The 18,351-nt window shown below is 37.2% G+C and overlaps 1 protein-coding gene across 1 annotated transcript; it reads left to right on the top strand.

Annotated features, from left to right (window-relative positions):
• The first annotated feature begins 1,468 nt into the window (after positions 1-1,468).
• LOC121320363 (ras-related protein Rab-38-like) lies at positions 1,469-17,936 on the top strand. The gene is made up of 3 exons (XM_041258603.1): positions 1,469-1,781; positions 6,667-6,947; positions 15,881-17,936. Exons 1-3 carry the CDS (start codon positions 1,580-1,582, stop codon positions 16,031-16,033), a joined length of 636 nt encoding a protein of 211 aa, XP_041114537.1. The 5' UTR covers positions 1,469-1,579; the 3' UTR covers positions 16,034-17,936.
• Positions 17,937-18,351: the final 415 nt, after the last annotated feature.

The raw sequence follows: 18,351 nt of genomic DNA, 5'->3' as shown, positions 1-18,351 counted from the left end.
TTAGGTTAAAAAAATCTGTTTGCAAGCCATGCTTTCAGATTGTCTCGAACTTTCTCTGTCATTTCACCTGGAGGGTAAAATTGTTCTTTGTGTGGTCCAGCGGTTAAAGAAACGGGCTTGTAACGCGCAGGTCCCGGGTTCAAATCCCAGTTCAGCCACTGACTCATTGCGTGACCCTGAGCAAGTCACTTAACCTCTTTGTGCTCCGTCTTTCGGGTGAGACGTTGTTGTAAGTGACTCTGCAGCTGACCCACATGCTTTGATCCAGATTTCTTGAGAATTAGGCATGGAAACTGAGAATGTAATCTAAAACACATGTATCATCAAATCAATGTAGCTAATGGAAATGCAGAACAAGCTATTGAGTTAGCTACAGTATGCACACCATAATCAGTGTATTGTATGTGTGTTTAAAATGATGACCTCTTTGTCAAGTCCTAGGATGGCGATGGTGTGTAAATCACAGCACTGTTAGTGCTGGAGTCAGGACTAGAAATTTGAATGGTGCTACCAGCAGGAAATCGTGTGAAGTGGCCTCTATTTAGTGATCTGTATTTAAAAAGATGCTTTTTACGGTTAATGTGAAAATGAGTGACCTCTGTAAATCCTCAGCAGTCACAGATGATGTGGTTTTGTAATGTGGACAAAAATACAATGGATTCAAGGTTTAGACCTCTCTGCACATTTAGCTTGTGCAGCTGAGCTGGATTCCATAAAGTGCCTTTAACTTCATCTCATCTCACCCTGTGGACAGAATCTGTAACGGCAGAGCATCACCCTACCTTACCATGTGTAATGGTACTTTAGATTCCCAGACGTATTTGTATTTATTTCTGTATTTCTATTATGTAACTGAAAGCAGCCTGAGGCAATTTTGCCAAATTCTATTTAGCCAACATGATGTACAGTACACTCTTCACTTCCTGGAGACTTAAGACCTCATAAATAATTGTGTTGGGCCAAACAAAACGATTAAAGATACTTTGATATCCTACTGTATCTTTGCCAGGAAAAATCTACAAAAATATCCCTTCTGACTCCTATAGGATATAATTGCAAACTGAATAATAAAGGTGAGTCATGGTAAATTGGCTATTATTACTGTTTTTAGACCTACACCAAAAATACAAATCCTACCTAATCCTAAAGTATGCTGTTGGCCTAATCTATACCCTAGGAATCGTAAAATGCTATTTTTATTTTAAGATACACACCGCGAAATAATGCATCATCGTCTCTCACATCCATAAAGTTAGTTTTATTGTTGTGTGAAATAAATATATAAGAAAACTCTATGGAAACGACGGAAACTTAGCGGGTTAGCATTTGCGTTCACGTTTTCTTCAAATGAATCGCCTCTTACTATGCTATTGTAGTTACTCACAGTTGTTAATTTGCAGAGGGGTCGACTAGCGAGCGAAGTTGTGAGTCACAAGTTTTTAACATCGGCTTGTCACTCCCTTTGAGTTCTCTGGGCGTTCCTCCTTCATTTAAAGAAGTCGGCTTCTTATTTATTTTCTCCATAAAGAACGATTACACGGGGTATGATTGGTATCGTTATTAGTCAGCCTGATTCGCCATGCAGAACAACCAGAAAGAACATCTTTACAAAATTTTAGTAATCGGTGATTTAGGAGTGGGAAAGACTAGCATAATTAAACGTTATGTCCACCAACATTACTCTCAGAATTACAGGGCAACCATTGGAGTAGACTTTGCTTTAAAAGTTTTGAACTGGGACGCTGACACAGTTGTCAGACTCCAGCTGTGGGACATAGCAGGTAAGAACCATCTTCTTTAGAAATATAATATTGCAGATATTGGTGAGAACTGCAGAATATATTTCATTAATCGCCACATTTTAAACGTGTGCGTTGCTGTAGTTAATGTATTGCAAGATTTGTCAGTTTTGTATCTTCGTGTGTCATTTGTATCTTGTAAAGTATTAGAATACGACCGAATAGAGATCTAGAATACGACAATTGCAATGTACTACAATTTGAATTTTACTGTACAGTTGTAATTGACATACTGTTTTAAAAAAATACATTATATAATCGTGTTATGTGATAATAAGATTATGGTATTAGATACTGGATAGGAGCCAGGAAAAGTTGCATAAGCACATAATGTTCTTTTGTACATTATAGACACATTTCACTGTTTTGTAGAAGTGAACGTTTCTAACTGTAGCACACTTGTCTTGTCCTGTTCTCGTTTTTATTGGTAACACCCGCCTAGAAGAAAATGAAGGCTGTACAATCTATGAGAATACAGTGAGGTTCCCACCAGGAATGTCAAAGGGCTGTGAGAAAGTAGTCTTGGAACATGTTCTATTTAAAATGAAAGAACCTTGGCAATACAAGGTTACTATAGTGATAAATCAATTAATTGGTTTATTAATTGATACAGGTTCATAAATAAGCGGTAGCCTAATATTTAATTTATTTTTCATTTACTGCTACCTTTACGACTACTTCAATACATTTTGAGAAGTGAAGAAGAAAAACTTGACAAGATTTACTTCTCAATATTTTATGAATACTGTTATGATACTTGCACCAGAGCCATACTTTAATGGAAACTGTGTGTTTTTATGGAGGGCATCCATACATTAAAGAACATTACTAAACAAATATCTAGTATACACTACTATATACTTGATAAACCATTTTTTGGTTTATTAGGGCAGTTGGAGTCTGTTTTTGTACTCCAGCAGTAAAACTACATGCATATAACAGTTATGTGTATATGAATAGACCTTAAATAAAAAGTTAATATTACAAAAATTTACACCAATCCATGCTACTGTATAAGCCCAAACAAACATCTATCATTTGACTTGCATATTTGTGACCAAAATATTCTAAAGCATCATCATCTGGGAAATGAACAATTATCCCTATAACTAAGAAACCTGCATGCTAATTGACATGGTCATGCTAATACTTGCAGCAGTTTGAGGTTATGTGTTATGTCATTAAAGCTATTTTTCAGCTTTTTTATACTGGAAGCATCTATTCAGCTGATGTCTCATTCCATTTTAAGCTTTGGAAATGGAATGAGGCGCTACATCTTGCATTTCATTACAGTGTTACAACGCTGTAGCCTGAACTTTACAAGGAATGAGGCAAGCTTACACTAGCATTCTTGTCATACACCCTAAACCCTGCACATAATGAGAATTTCCTTGTGATTATTGAAGCACTAGACAAACTCTCTATTTTACATGATAGAAAAGTCTCATCTTGTCTGTAGCCTCGGTGGACCATTGTGTGTACAAGTCATGTGCTTCTGTAGCATGTGAGAGAGATTTCCAAGTCAGGCACAGCATGTCATTGTAAATAACAACAGAAAAGTAATCATTTAGCAGAAGTATCTTTGCAGTACATCTCACAGTTGGAAATGGTATTTAATTCATTTATTTTGTGTGGCACCTTGAACAATTATTGTAATATGACAGGTTATTTTACGCTGTGCAGATATATTCATAAAATGTACCGGGGCTTACTAATGCCAGAGCAGCTATGAATAAATGTACACATAACTACTGTTTTCCCTTTACATTAATGAATTGTTTGAACTTTCTTCTTATTGTGAATATATACTGCCCCCTTTATATGGATAGGTATCTACTACAGTATAGGGTTTGGCTACCGTTTGCCCTGATCACAGGCTTGATACAATGTGGCACACTGTAGACCCCACACGGTGCTGGAAGGTGTCTGGGTAATGTTATTTAATTCATTCATTTATATTTTATGAAACTGGTGCAGAGAGGTAAACAGAGGACCATAAAGACAAATGCATCATTCAAGTTCATCCCAGACATGCTGAATTGGATTGAGATACGGAGATTGTGCAGGCCATGGAAGTTGACTGAAGGTTCTGAAATGCTCCTCAAAACAATGGTGGATGGGTGCATGGGTGCAAGTAGCAATCAGGGAAACACTACAGCATTGTTGGATGGACTTGGTCCGTGACCATGCTTCAGTAAAATTCGAGATTTGAAAAGCCTTCCAGAGTAATCAGAAGACTGGGGGTTAGCAGGAGAATATGCACACAACAGGGCAATTCCAAATCTAACCAGGTAGACAGGTCCTCATGTACTGAGCAGGTAGTATACTGTACCATCACCAAATGCATTCCATCCAAAGGTGGTGGCACTTCAACGGTTGTGTAAGTGCTTCAGCCTGGTGTTTGTAAAAGCACTTTGAGATCTTCTGTAAATACCATACAAGATGAAACTTGTTTAAAATATAGTATAGCAAAAGCCAGAAGACTTGTTTGAAAGCTATTGCATAATAATAAAATAGTGTAATTTATTTCAGCTCCCAGTGAAGTTAGTTCCAAAACCAAGGGGATGTCGCATAATTTCATTATTTCCTATTTTAGAAACCACAGACATAATAATGAATTAGTACTTAGAGTCAGACCTCTACAAGGGATCATTAATATTAACTACTGTAGAAATGTAGGCCAACCATGGTATACTGGAAATAAATCAGTGTATTATTGTCCCTTATTTATTATTATTATTATTATTATTATTATTATTATTATTATTATTATTATTATTATTTAAAATGTATAACAATTAAGAGTGTGCCGGTACTTACAGTATATTTTCTGTGTAATTATCTTTAAGAAATGTGGGGTTGTTAGCTATTAATAAAATGGAATCAAATGATCAAACCAATTAAAACTAATTTATATTTTTAAGTGATCATTTGTCTTTTTTTATACTTTTGATATGAAATTATTCATAAAGTGAAAGTAAAGTGAAAGGATCGTTGGACGCTTTTAAAACCTAACATCAGGACCGGTTTTACATTAGGGACTACTGGTTTGTTGGCCAAAATTTTAGGGTGTCGGTGTCGCCATCAAGAACTCAATCTAGATTAACCAGCATTTATGTTTTTTTACGTGTAAATGAATCACTTTTCAAAAGTAAAGATCAAAATTACACTATATATATATATATATATATATATATATATATATATATATATATATATATATATATATATGTTGTAATATTGTTGATATATCTTTTGCACCAGAAGGACTTTTCAAAAATCTTCCAAGCATTCACTGGGATATCTTTTTCCATTGGAATGCCGTATGTTAAAGGTCATACACAAAGAGATTACTGCCAAGCACATGACTTATCTTCTCATCCGGTAAGCTCACATGCCAGACCATGAGATCTATACAGCGCACATGTAATACTAGGGAATAAAGATTGCAGTCCCTGTATGATGTCCTGGCTGAGTGCTTACTATATTAACAACTTAAATTTGTAATTTCGGAAAGCATCAGTGGCACGCTACTACAGTAGGCTGTTTGTACCTAGCGTTTTTGTTTAGCACATGTCAGTAGTAGCTTATAGTTATTTGTTATGACCTGAATTGATTATTGCACTACTATTTTCATTGGCTTGTGTAATGGGCTTTTGATCAGGTTTCAGCTTGTTCAGAACCCTGCAAACTCATATATGACCTAAAACCATGGGTAGGTAGCACATTGTGTTTTGAAATCTCTTCGTTGGCTTCCAGTGTGATAACGGAAAATGTAATTACTGACCTGCAAGACCTTACATGGTCTTGCTCCTCCCAATATTTAAGAGCTGCTCATTCCACGTGTCTCTAGAAGTTCCCTGTGGTTTATTGGTGGAGCACAGAAAATGTATGCTTCTAGAACTCAATTCCTTCAAAATGAACTTGAAGAAGGTCTTTGAACTGTTTTGGCCTGAATATTTTAATTTTCTAGTGTAGGATTTACTATGTTTTATTGTAAATTAGCTTTTGCAACTGTTTTGGCCTTTGGTTTGTAACAGTTGTTGTGCATGTTATACATATGTACAGAGCTTTGACAGTCAAACATTTCAAAAGCCAGCTTCGTTACAAAAGCTGGATTCTAATGACCACTCAAAAACCTCCAATATAACACCTTATGTAAATGACATCCACATCTTTCAATTTCACTATGATTACCTAACAGTTTTTTTACAGCACCTTCTATGCAATATAAACTGCATACTGACAAGCACTGGAACAGCATAACCCATCCATAACATCCATACAAAACAGATGGAAGGTATTCTATTTAGTATTGCACACTGATTTATTCCAGTCTAGTGGAACAGGCTAGAAGAGCAGTGTTCCATTCCTGCAGAGTGCCAGGGCTGTGTCTGCTTTGACAGTGTGGGTTATCATACTCATCCCCTACATGTTAAAGGTGTAGTTTGCCTGCCTTGCATTTCTGGAGACAGAAACAAGGTCGTTTGCTAGCTTACCAGATGATTCCTCACTGGCACAGAACCGGCGATACACATTAGACCTAGACATGAGACCTATTGGACATGTTGCTAGATGTTGATAGATGGTGTGTTATGAAAGATAAAGAGCACATATAAAGATAGAGTTTTGTACTCCAAATTGTGATAAGCGTCTTTTTTTGTGAAAGAAAAAAACATAATACTAGCTATATATATATATATATATATATATATATATATATATATATATATATATATATATATATATATATATATATATATGTGTGTGTGTGTGTGTGTGTGTGTGTGTGTGTGTTACCAATTCAACAGAAATAAGTTAAAAAAATACATACCAAATGTGTTTTTCTTCTTATTTGAATGGCAAGGTCAAGAACGTTTTGGAAATATGACACGAGTTTATTATCGGGAGGCCATGGGAGCATTCATCGTCTTCGATGTTTCCAGGCTGTCAACATTTGATGCAGTGACGAAATGGAAAGAGGATTTAGACTCAAAACTGACTCTTTCAAATGGAAAGCCCATCTCTGCTGTGCTCCTGGCAAATAAATGTGATCAGGGGAGGGAGATGTTCACGAACAACGGCATCAAAATGGAGCAGTTCTGCAAAGACAACGGGTTTGTTGGCTGGTTTGAAACATCTGCAAAGGTAAGGATTTGTTTATTTTAAACCATACTGGGGAACACTTGTTTTAAGGGGTATTGATAAATAAATTAGAAATAATTATAATGTATATAATTATGAAGATTTTTTTTTTTTTAATATCAGTTATTATACAGCTTTAAAGATAATAAAGTGAAATTTGAAATATGTCTTATAGAGAAATACCCTCCATTCTATATCGGGAAAGCACGGCACACAAAATTAATTTACTGTAAGTAAAAAAAAAAAAAACATGGATGAATATTTAATATTTTGGGCATTTTTTCATGCATCTTTTGTGACCTAAACACACTATATCTTATTTTCTACTATACATATTATGTTGTAATCCATAAACAACTGTACCAAATGTTTAACATAAAAAAAAAAAAACTAATGGGGCATGTGAGGCTCTTGGTTTTAACATAGCGTTTCATAAGACAAATAACTTTAGTTCTGCTAATTGCAGCCAACATGGTCACAGCCTAAAATGGTTACAGTTCGATGTGTTTCAAAGGTAAAAATCATTAGGAAAGGCTAAGCAATGTAGGATGGAGCAGTATCCAGAGCCACCACTTTAAATGACAGTGGTACGACTTGTTGCTGAAGCATGTGAGCTTCCTTTAGTCACTGAGCTGCTAGTCGAGTAGACATTCAAGTGGGAACTTATACAAGATGGCAGGAGTTTAGAAATGTAGTTGCAATCACCCCAATGACTTTCTGTGTTACATTGGACTGAGGTCATTCGAAAAGCTGTGCTGTACATATCAGTCAGTGTTTGAAGAGGAACAAGACATATATATATATATATATATATATATATATATATATATATATATATATATATATATATATATATATATATAGAAGAGAGAGAGAGAGAGAGAGAGAGAGATACATGTGTTTTGATTATAGTATGGCTATTGGATACAATAATGTGGGATTTCGTTTCAAACTGAAATAAGACCACTACACGAGATCAAGGTACAGAACCTGCATCCTGATGAGTGGCTGGATAAAGGACGTCAAAGAAGAACCAAAAACATCTTCAGTGGAATAATGAGAGGAGAGGAGGGGGCCAGTCTTGGTCATCCCTCCTGAAAGCAATCATGAATAAATCCTGGTATTGAAAGGGTTAAACTTCTTTCATGCTTCATCCCTTTGAAACAAAAACAAGGCATCTTATCAGTTCCTTTACTATAGCAGCTTCAGAGGGGTTTAGTACGGTAATATTCTTGGTGGACAGGCTTTAAATATCTTTGTGAAATTCACTTGTCAAAGGAATTTCACATCAGATTTTAAAGTAGCCTATGGGATATATTTAAACAGAGAGGTCATAGGCAGGTTATATCGATCATGTCTGCTGTAAGCAGCTTTTTATTAATACAGGCTTTGGTGTATTGTTTCAGGACTTGTAGCAGCAAAGTGTGAAGAGATTAGCAAATTACACCACATTCTTGAAGAATCAAAGGGAGATCAGGTTTTATAAACAAAATCCAGTTACACAGCTTACAGTAGCTTTCATTACAAAATGTATGCTAATACATGCCAAGCATGTTTCCTTTGTATTTTGTGTTAAATCTTTTGGTTTTGGAGAGGTTGTGGATTAATAATGGAAGTTCTAAAGTGGTAGAAAAGACATCTACATCTCTGTGGAATTCTTTGCCAGAGCCTTAGCCTTAGAGGCAGTGTTCCTCTCTTTAAAGAACAAGTACAGTAACGTATTTTAACTGTTTTATTTTATTTTATTTTTATTAACTTTTTTTATGAAACTTGCAATCAAATAGCTCTAAGTGGTGTACAAATATTGTGTGAGACCAGGAAAAGTATTTTGAACTGTTAAAAACATTTCTGTAGCACTTTCTCATCCGTCTATCTCCATGGTTACTTGTACTGTCCCATTTAGTTTGACTGTTCACTGTCAGTTGTGTCTGCAACTTTTTAGTTTAGTTCCCCAATGAATTTACTAGCTGAAGCATTTGTCTACTTATCGTAAGTTTTCCCTACCTGCAGGTTTACTCAATTGAATTAGTGTTATCATAACATGATATTTACTGTCCACTCTGAATTGTTAGATGCAGGAATATCAGAATCGGATTAGTTGATTGGTTTTGATAGTAACATATGATTACCTGTGGTTTAGGGGTTGTGAGCTGGACTCCACCCCCAAACCACAGGTCCTTTAATCTCCAATCATTAATCAAATCTACCTCTTATTGAAATCATTAGTCACACCCTATACAGTTGTCTTGTGTTTTTCATTTTTGGTTCTGAACCTAAACGGGTTGCAAGACCCCCAGCTAATTTCTTTCAGTGTAAAGATTCAAGAAAAATCAAGTATGGAGTAATTACCTCACATCTCTTCCTCGGATTCTGAGGTTTTCGAAGATAACTTCTTGTCTGTATCAGAACATTCTCCCACAGCTTCAACCCAGGGTCTTGTCAGCCCACCGTTCTTCCCTCTATCAGGCGTCTCTGTAAGATCTGAACAGGTGCCTCCCGAGCAGGACAACAGACCACTACCCACAATCTAAGGAGTCAATCCGCGTTGATCTAAGCGGCTCTGGACCCAGGATGACTCTCCTGTTGGAAAACATGGATTGAGAATTGATTAGCAGTTTGCTACGCATGTGGACTGGCAGAGCTATACTGGTGTTCTTTTCTGAAAAGAGACTAATATTGCAGATAGCAGACTGTTTGGTTCAAATTGCATGTACTGCTAACAATTGATAGAGACATTGCGTCTACAAGTTTTTTGCCCAGCATTGACTGCAAGCTAAAAAGATAACAATGCTGTGGACCAGAAGGGGCCAGGCTGTAAGACTTTGGAATGCAAAGCATAAAGGGGCTAAAAGGCTCCCAGGAACTGACGTTGGACCCAGAGGTTCTCAGAGAGATCGAAAGAGATAATGCCACTGGGATCAAAGGGGCAGATTTATGGACCTTTTTTCTCCAGGAGTGTGAAGAATGCACTGAGTTCAGAGGTTGTCACACTAGACTACACACACACACACACACACACACACACACACACACACACACACACACTAAATTAACAGAATAATGTGTTGTACCTTGACCATTGGTTAAGTGTCAGAGAAAGGGGAGGTGGACAAGCTATACAGAAGGGTATTTAATGTCATGCAAACATTATAATGATGAGTATTCTGTTTGTCCTGTACCTGGGACCAGACTCCCTGCATATTTCAATAAACCTGGCAACTGATTGAAAAAAAGGACTCTGTGCATTTTCTTGAATATACTTAATCACCATCATTTTTGTTAAGTTTCTTCATCTCCTGAGAGACTACTTTAAGCACTGGACTCTCAGCAAGCTGATAAAGACCACCGTTAAAAATGGCAGCTAGATCCCAACAGGGAGCAATCGGGAATCTCTTCATTTTTTATTGCAATTCTATCTCGGTAGAACTAATTTTTCCACCAATGAAAACTCCCCAGCCGAGCTCGGCTGTTCAGCGGCCCAGGTTAGACAGCAGGCAGACTGCCTCAGAGCAAGCTAATCCCGCAGCCAGCACATCAGGCCATCGAGGAGCCACTCCAGTCAGCGAAACCCAGCAGGAATACTCTCAGATTTTCAATTAAATGAAAGCATTCATGCAACCATTTGCAGATACCTTAACCGCAGTCAGTACCAAACTCAGCAATTTGGATAAACAAGTGTTTTCCTCCATTCCTGCAGTAGACTCAGCTGTCACCACGGCAGCTACTGTCAATTCCGGTTTTATACCAACCCCGGTCCCCACAGTAGAGCCTCTGTTCTACAGTCTTGCATCTGCAACAGCATATGGTTCCGCCAGCTCAACCACTGCCCGCCGTCGCTCAGTATCCCAGCAGATTCGGCTCAGCATAATTGAAGGTAAGGACGTCAGTCTGGTTTCTCTATTGATGGCTACATCTGAGTTTCTGGACCATAAAGTGGTGGATTATGGAGATTTATCAGTCATGCTGAAATCCAGAGACACCAGATTACTGAAAAATCTAACTCTGGGGGAATTCAGCCTTGCCTTCGCTATATACAGAGGTGTTCTATGTTCATTACACCCAACCTCTCTTTGCCCAAAAGCTGCCATAGCCTCAACCTCTACCAGATCAGCAATCTGCATCACTCCACCTCATTTTTCTAACATAACCTTAATCCCCAATTCCATCCATTCTTTGGCCCCATCTGAGCAATCCACAAGAGAAGACAGATTCGGGCAAAGAATCAGATATGCAGGAGGAAAGCAAATATGCAACATTTTCAAGTTCGGTATCTGCTCGATGAGGCAATACAAAAACATCCATATGTGCAGTTTCTGCGGGGACAGCCATCTGCCCAGTAGCTCCAAAGTGACTTTCTCCAACACTCATAGTCTGTACTCCTGTAAATGTTCCCAATTTAAAACAAAAACTTCTGAATCATCCAGACAACATCTTCGTCAACAATTTCAGGAACAACAGCGTCAGCAAAATCGCATCTCATCATTGACTTGTCAGCATGGGCAAAGAGAGGTTAACTGGATTATAGCTTTAAAGTGCACGCAAAGGACTCTTTACATCTTGCACAAATTCTGTCAGGAATACAATATCAATTTCGCTCCCCAACTCTCCTATCAGTACCAGCTGTCCGTCTCCTACTGCGTGGCATCTCTAAGAATTCTCTGACCGCTTCTCCTTCTCACCTGCCGATCTTTATAGATATTCTGGGTAATTTGATTTCAATCCTCTGTCAAGGCTGCTTCTCTACATTTGTTGACCTAACAATGGAAACTATATGCCTAGCTGCATTTTTGTTTTTTTTAAATGCTCAGTATATGCAGTTTCTTCTATTGCCAGCTTTCCTATGCTGGGTATTTACTGCAGTGATCTCATGATCATCTTAGATTCCCACTTTATCCTCTTCCTGCGCCTTTCCAAAATGGATCAGCTTCGGCAAGGTCAATTTATTCAGCTATCAGAAATGGTCTCTTCTATGGCCATATGCTTCCATGCAGAAATATATCACAGAACGCAAACCTATTTCAAATTCCCAGCCCCTGTTCATTGATTCAAGCCGGACTATTATATCCAGACATTGGTTCACAGCTCATCTGTCCACGTTGGTTTCCAGAGCAGGACTTCACCTGCAATTCTGTACTCCTCATTCAATCAGAATCGGGACAGCCACATCAGCAGCAAGAGCAAATATTAACCAGCATCTACTTAAAAATATGGGGCACTGGACCTCATCAGCAGTTGAATCATACATACATTCTTCCCCATCTGAGATATCTTCTGCACAACCTCTACGGTGTATTGCTAGTATGTCCGGAGTGGGGATGACCCTCCCACCGGGAACACCAAAGGTTTTCTTTCTTTCTTTGTATATGCATTGGAAGTTATTTTATGCACTTGTAGGGATCTTTAGCAGGGATGGTTAGTGACCTAATTTCTCCAATCATTGGTTTAGCTCTGCTTCCTTTATCTTCGAGAAGAGGGTTATCAACGAATCAGAGGCGACCCCCGGCCAAACCCAAAATTTTAGCATCTCATGATCTATCACTACCCTCGCAATCTGAGCAGCACAGCTTATTTTTGCTAAACCTCACTGTAGGAGCCCTTCCTTCATAAGACGAGGCTCTCCACGTTTCAGGTTCTCTGGGGGTGCGTCTCCGTCCCAGCTTTGGAATTCTATAATTCACCTCATCTTTCAGGTTCTCAAACCTGTATTTATGTACGAGCCTCCCAAGAGACAGGGACCCCTTTTGTGTTTGTCGGGTCCCCCAAGAGACGGGGACCCCTTTTCTATATGTACTCAATCTTTACTAACTCTGTGTGCCTGAGGGTGCCATGTGGCCAGCCTTGGAAGTTGCCTCACCACGATGCAGTCTAGTGGACCTCATCCTGCCAAGGGCTTGGTCGTAACTGTGGGCGGCTCTCCGAGAAGTCAGGCAACATCAGCTACAGGTAGACTGGCTCCCGCCCCGTGAACACTGAGGAGTTGAGGGACTATACTGGTAGCCATGGGGGTAGTGCCTGCTTCACTTAACAGAATGCTGAAGTAGGAAATAAATTAGAAGCTCCAGAAAATGTGATAAATACCTCAACTTTTCAAAACAGTTGAAAGCACATTCTCAGGTCATACAACAAAAATCTATAAGACTGATTTAAAAAAACAAACTCTATAACAATGCGAGAAATGGCACTCACAGCAACTCATAACATTTGTAAATATCAAAAAAAAAGAAACAAGAAAAGGGAAAGTAAAATAGCAATAATATCATGTCACTCCAAGAATAAATCACAGTGCTCTCTTTTAATAGCTTTTACTGTGAAACTAGCTCTTCAGGTCAAGTAATACTGAATGTGCAGCTGAGGAGTTAAGAGTTCCACATTTTTAATCTAGCCCAATCTAATTGGTCACTTTGAGTCACAACCTCAGGGTCAATGATTGGTGCATTGACAATTTAAGGCAGAAGTAATCTAACTTTTGAGCTCTTATTGTTGCTGATTAGAATGTTTATATCTTTAAAGAGAAAAAAAATGTAACAATACAAGCATCTATCAGTTACCAGGAAGAATAAAGTCAGCACTGAGCCTGTATTAAGTCAGATAGGGTAGGGACAAAAAAACAGTCCACTTCCTTACCAAGTAAATAAGTGTGGTACCTGAATTTGCTACCAAATTGTTTTATCCTGCGCCATGATTTCCTTAAGGGTATATTTTTAAGTGTGCAGAAATAAACATCATTGTAAATTTTTGTTTTTATAGTTAACCCCCTGCAACATTTCCTCTTGTTTTTATCTGCATCCAAAAAAATAGATATAGTACATCCATCCATACATTTAAGCAGTTAATCATAAAATTATTTCAGTAGTTCTGTACCTGTGTGTTCCTTGCACAAGTCCTCTCACAAGTGGTTGTATACATAGTAGTTCAGAAGTTCTAGTTTTCCATGTTAAACCTCATTAATATACAGTAAGTGTTTATCGTATATAGTAGACCCTGATATTGATGTGATACATCCATTTGAAATTTCTTTGTATCAAATAGTTTACATCAGATAAAAAAACAACATTGCACTAAGATTAGCTATACTTTTTAATTATTGTTAGATAACTATGCATTTTAGAAATATATACTGTAGTATACAGTGCTGTGTAGGATGCAAGCTGATTTTCAGACACTCAAGGTCAGAGCAGCCAGTAATGACACTTGTGGCAAAGTCACACCACGTAGCTGCTCTAACATTTTGTGGAGCGGATATCATAAATTCTGTTGGTGTTGTATTTGGTGGGTTTACTGTCAAACGCGTTTAAGCTACCCTGACTTATCTCTTAAATGTTCTACCATTGTTGGCAATTGGTTTTGCTTCATGTGTGCTGATTCTGTTTGTAGTTGTTTGCATGATGTTTCATTCACTGCACACTGCTGTTTTCTGGTATCCTGTGTCCTTGCATGAATGTTTAAACCAATCACTAGAAAAGTGACATTTTCTCATCTTGATGATTCACGTGCAGTATTGTTATGAAATTTCTACTGTGGTGTAATATTTAACTTTATCTAGAGGCAAAACAGTGTTACATCATTTTACATACAAATTTAAAAAATCAAATCAAATAAAATCTGTTAAATCACTAAGGCAACTTAAGGTCTGATTCAAATAACTTTTTAACTGTACATTTCAGTAACCAGAGCAAATTGACTGTTGGAACACATAACTGATATTGTTATATTTGAGTGAATCCATATTAACTGTTTTTATTGTATGAATGTATGTATTTCAAAACACTTTCCAACTGAAGTTTAATTGGAGGATATAGTACAAAATCTTCACTTGTAATGCCTTAGCAACCAGATCACACCATTTGTTTTATGGTGGTGCTGGTGGACTAACTTGTCCCCTGATACATAGCTGGAGTCTTCCCCTGCTGAATATGATGCTACAGGAGCTGTTACTAGTAGAGAAAAATCCTTCTCCTAGAAGCAATTTGCTTTGGATTTCAATTGATAAAAGATGCAGTTACAAAGTATGCAAATACAGCTTCTGGCACTTGGCTCTTAAGGGTAAATACCATCATCCCAGTGTTCTCTTCACTGTAATGAATAATGTACACAAGTACATTTATAACCACATACCACAATTTTTCATCTTGGTCATGAGATTATTGAAGTAATAGAGATTAAGCTACAGGCTGCCAGTGCCCCCTGACTGGTGATTAGTGAGAATGCCTTGCAGGAAACTCCAGTAGCTGTTGTTTTCCTGGTGACCATCCTTGATTAGACCCATCTGAACACATGACATTGAATGAACAATTCAGCCTCAAATGTGTTCCCCCAGAACTTTCAGTCAAAGAAGCTGCTTTGGGTCAGGTTGTAGCCAATATAGAGGACATATGTGTGACAGCAAATTCAGTTACGATAGATCGTTCAGCATCAACCAATATGACCGCATATGACTAATAAAACAGTGATAGGAAATTCACGCATATGTTCTCACATAATGGTGAAAATTCACAGCGGAGAAATCTTCTGGGTTAACTCAGTGGGGGAAGCGTTCAATTTGGTGCGATACTGTAAATGCATTAACTTTCAAATCAATACAGATGAACTAATTTTATATTAGCCCACAAACTGTCATTAAGGAATGCACCTCCCTTCTGACGAGGGTCTGTTAACCATGTATTCCCTCATTTTTAGGAGCCGTGGTAGTTATAATTTTAGTGTGATACTTATTATAAAATCATTTTTCAAACATTTTATTGTGACATTAATACAGCTTCTGTCAAAAGGGTCCTTGTGAATTGGGAATAGTTATTTGCAATCATTCTTAACATGACTTGTTGAAATCAATACCAGCAACAGGATTTTTTGCTTACTGTACTGTTTTTTTTTTTTTGTGAAACTGGATTGGTAAATACAATTTAATGATTCAATGAAACTTTTTTTTTTTTTTGCAGGACAATGTAAACATTGATGAAGCAGCCAACTGCCTTGTGAAACATATATTTGCCAACGAAAGCGACCTAATGCAGTCTGAGGTTCCAGAGACCGTGTCTCCACAGCTAAACTCTACAAAAATCAGCAGCTGCTCTGCATGCTTTAAATCCTAGTACAGCTCTAGACTATTGAAATGGAAATCTGTGGCATTGTGTGAGTGGGTGTTTGTGTGTGTGCCAGCCTACCAAATGGGATCTTGAGCTTTCAGTAGTACAAAATGTTTTATTTTTGTTCGTTTTTTGTCCATACCTTGTATGTGCATTATTGATAAATGAAGAAAGGTTCTGGTACAGCCCTAAACATTACCAAACCAAAGGATATATTCACTTTACCTATGAGTCTCTTAAGCAGATTTTAATATCGGCGCTCTAAACCCATAATCCTACTCTACTGTAGAGCTTTTCCTGCTGTATTTCTATTACATTCAGTAATGTGATGAAGGGGCCAATAAATCATCCTTGGAGGAAAGCTGCTGTAGGATTAATTTAGAGCTAAACGGTGGAGGTATCAAGCTGCAGTTTAGGTCGTTATAGTAGACAACCCCCAGTGTATTGGTTTCTGGTTGTTCTTTGAAAGCAATTCAATTCTTTCATAAGAAAATAAATTAAAACTTTAAAAAAAAATGTCTCATCATTCCAAAGGCTAGAACAAAAAATGCCTAGCTATACCAAAATGCAATTCCTAAAGTGTGTTACTTGGTGAGTGTACCAAGGAAATACCTATAAAAGAGTGAAAAGGTGAAGTGTAATGTGCGATGTTACAGCTGTGAACATGGTGCCAGTCCATTGTGAAAGCATCAGGGCTTGGTTGGGGGGGAAACCCTGCTGATTCTGCTAACACTAATAATAAAGTGGCCCATTGGTCGAATGCAGATTCAGTGGCATGTCTTGCATTGCTTTTGACACTGCCTTTTTGAAGAGCTTGTGAAACGACACACAGACAGATCTTACCCCTGAATTCCATGAGAGGGCTGTTCTAACACAGAAATGGGTTAAGAACTTGATGCATTTTTAATTACATGAAATGTATCACGTGTTTACATTCATCTGCTGTTGAGCTCTTTAGTAATACCCAGGTCATGGAAACACTACTAGCTTCTAAATATATATTTTTTGGCAGAGAAGAGCAGATAATTCAGATTTGTCTTACCTTTTATTTGAAACATAAAATAATAATGCAATTACAGATAGTATTGGGCAATCAGGTAAAAATCCTTCTAGGATCAAAGGTAGGTAAACAATATTAAATGGGAAGTGACTTCAGCCATCAGCATTTTTTTGGACATCTCTTGTCATTACATGAAAATGTTGCTTTTTTGGGAGGGTTTTCAGTTATTATTGCTTTTTTTTGTGTGTGTTTTGTATTGTGTGTTATGTTTACCATTTTAAGTCTCTTCATTTAAGGAGCCACAATTCACTGGGATTACTTAAACAAAAAGTAGACATATTCTGAAAGCTTTTTAAAAGGACCAGTATATATTTTTCAATGCTCACGTGCCAAAAATATTTAATTGAATTCCTACAAGTGTGTCTTCAGTTGGTTGCCCATGTTATAATACAGCTGAAAAGATGGTTATTCTGTTGGATTTTACACTGTATGTCTGGGTAATGTTCAATGCCCTGACTGTAAAAGATAACCTGTAACCTAATGTATAATAATAATGGATGATTTTATTGTTACTGAGGATTTTCTTATTTATTTATTTTTTGCCTCAAACTGAAGTATCTGCTATTGTCTTGACAGGTTGCCTTTGTATATAACATTGATTTGATTTCAATTCAATTTATCTTATCTGGGAAGCAATGAGAATCTACAAGAGCAAAGAACAAATCTGTTTGGAAAAGAAGGCTTTAAAAAAAAGAAGGCTTTAAAACCACAAGATACAAGTTCAATCCCAGTCTAGTGTGTATATTAATGAGTATTGTTTAATGTGCATTTAAGTATTATACTGTGTACATATATTTAATCCATACAATAATATACTTGTCTCTAGAAATCCAAGATAATTAATAAACAATATCTGTAAAAAATATATATATATATTGTGGCTTGCTTTGTTTTTAACCTCTAAAAAACAAATAAGCAAAGCATATAAAATGTATTAATTTTAAATCTATTTTTGTAAATCTATTAATTTTAAATGTAATAATGTGCTGTCAGACATGTCTGGATTTAGATGTCTCTGTCTTGAGAATTGAAGGGCCAGTTTCGCCTTCTCTAGCACTCTCACAAACAAACTCCATTCATGACATCAAACAAACCATATTTCATTTCTACATTGCTCTTTTACAATATGGGTACAGTTGAAAACAAAATCATACCTTTTGGCATCTCATCCTTGGAAACTTTGTATTTCTAAAAGGACAATCCGCCCATTAATCAAATACACACTCATCACACCCGAGGTATGGTTTATGGTATCGCCCCCTTG

The sequence above is a fragment of the Polyodon spathula genome, chromosome 9 (assembly GCF_017654505.1).
Source record: "Polyodon spathula isolate WHYD16114869_AA chromosome 9, ASM1765450v1, whole genome shotgun sequence".
Taxonomy (NCBI): Eukaryota; Metazoa; Chordata; class Actinopteri; order Acipenseriformes; family Polyodontidae; genus Polyodon; species Polyodon spathula.
The sequence above is the reverse complement of the archived record's forward strand: the minus strand, read 5'-3'. Positions and strand labels throughout refer to the sequence as shown.

What these genes read in the sequence shown, in the direction of transcription:
- LOC121320363 (XM_041258603.1), top strand. Translation starts at nt 1,580, where the DNA reads ATGCAGAACAACCAGAAAGAACATCTTTACAAAATTTTAGTAATCGGT. An exon ending in CCAGCTGTGGGACATAGCAG is followed by an intron (nt 1,782 to 6,666) that starts GTAAGAACCATC and finishes TTGAATGGCAAG; the next exon opens with GTCAAGAACGTTTTGGAAAT. An exon ending in GGTTTGAAACATCTGCAAAG is followed by an intron (nt 6,948 to 15,880) that starts GTAAGGATTTGT and finishes TTTTTTTTGCAG; the next exon opens with GACAATGTAAACATTGATGA.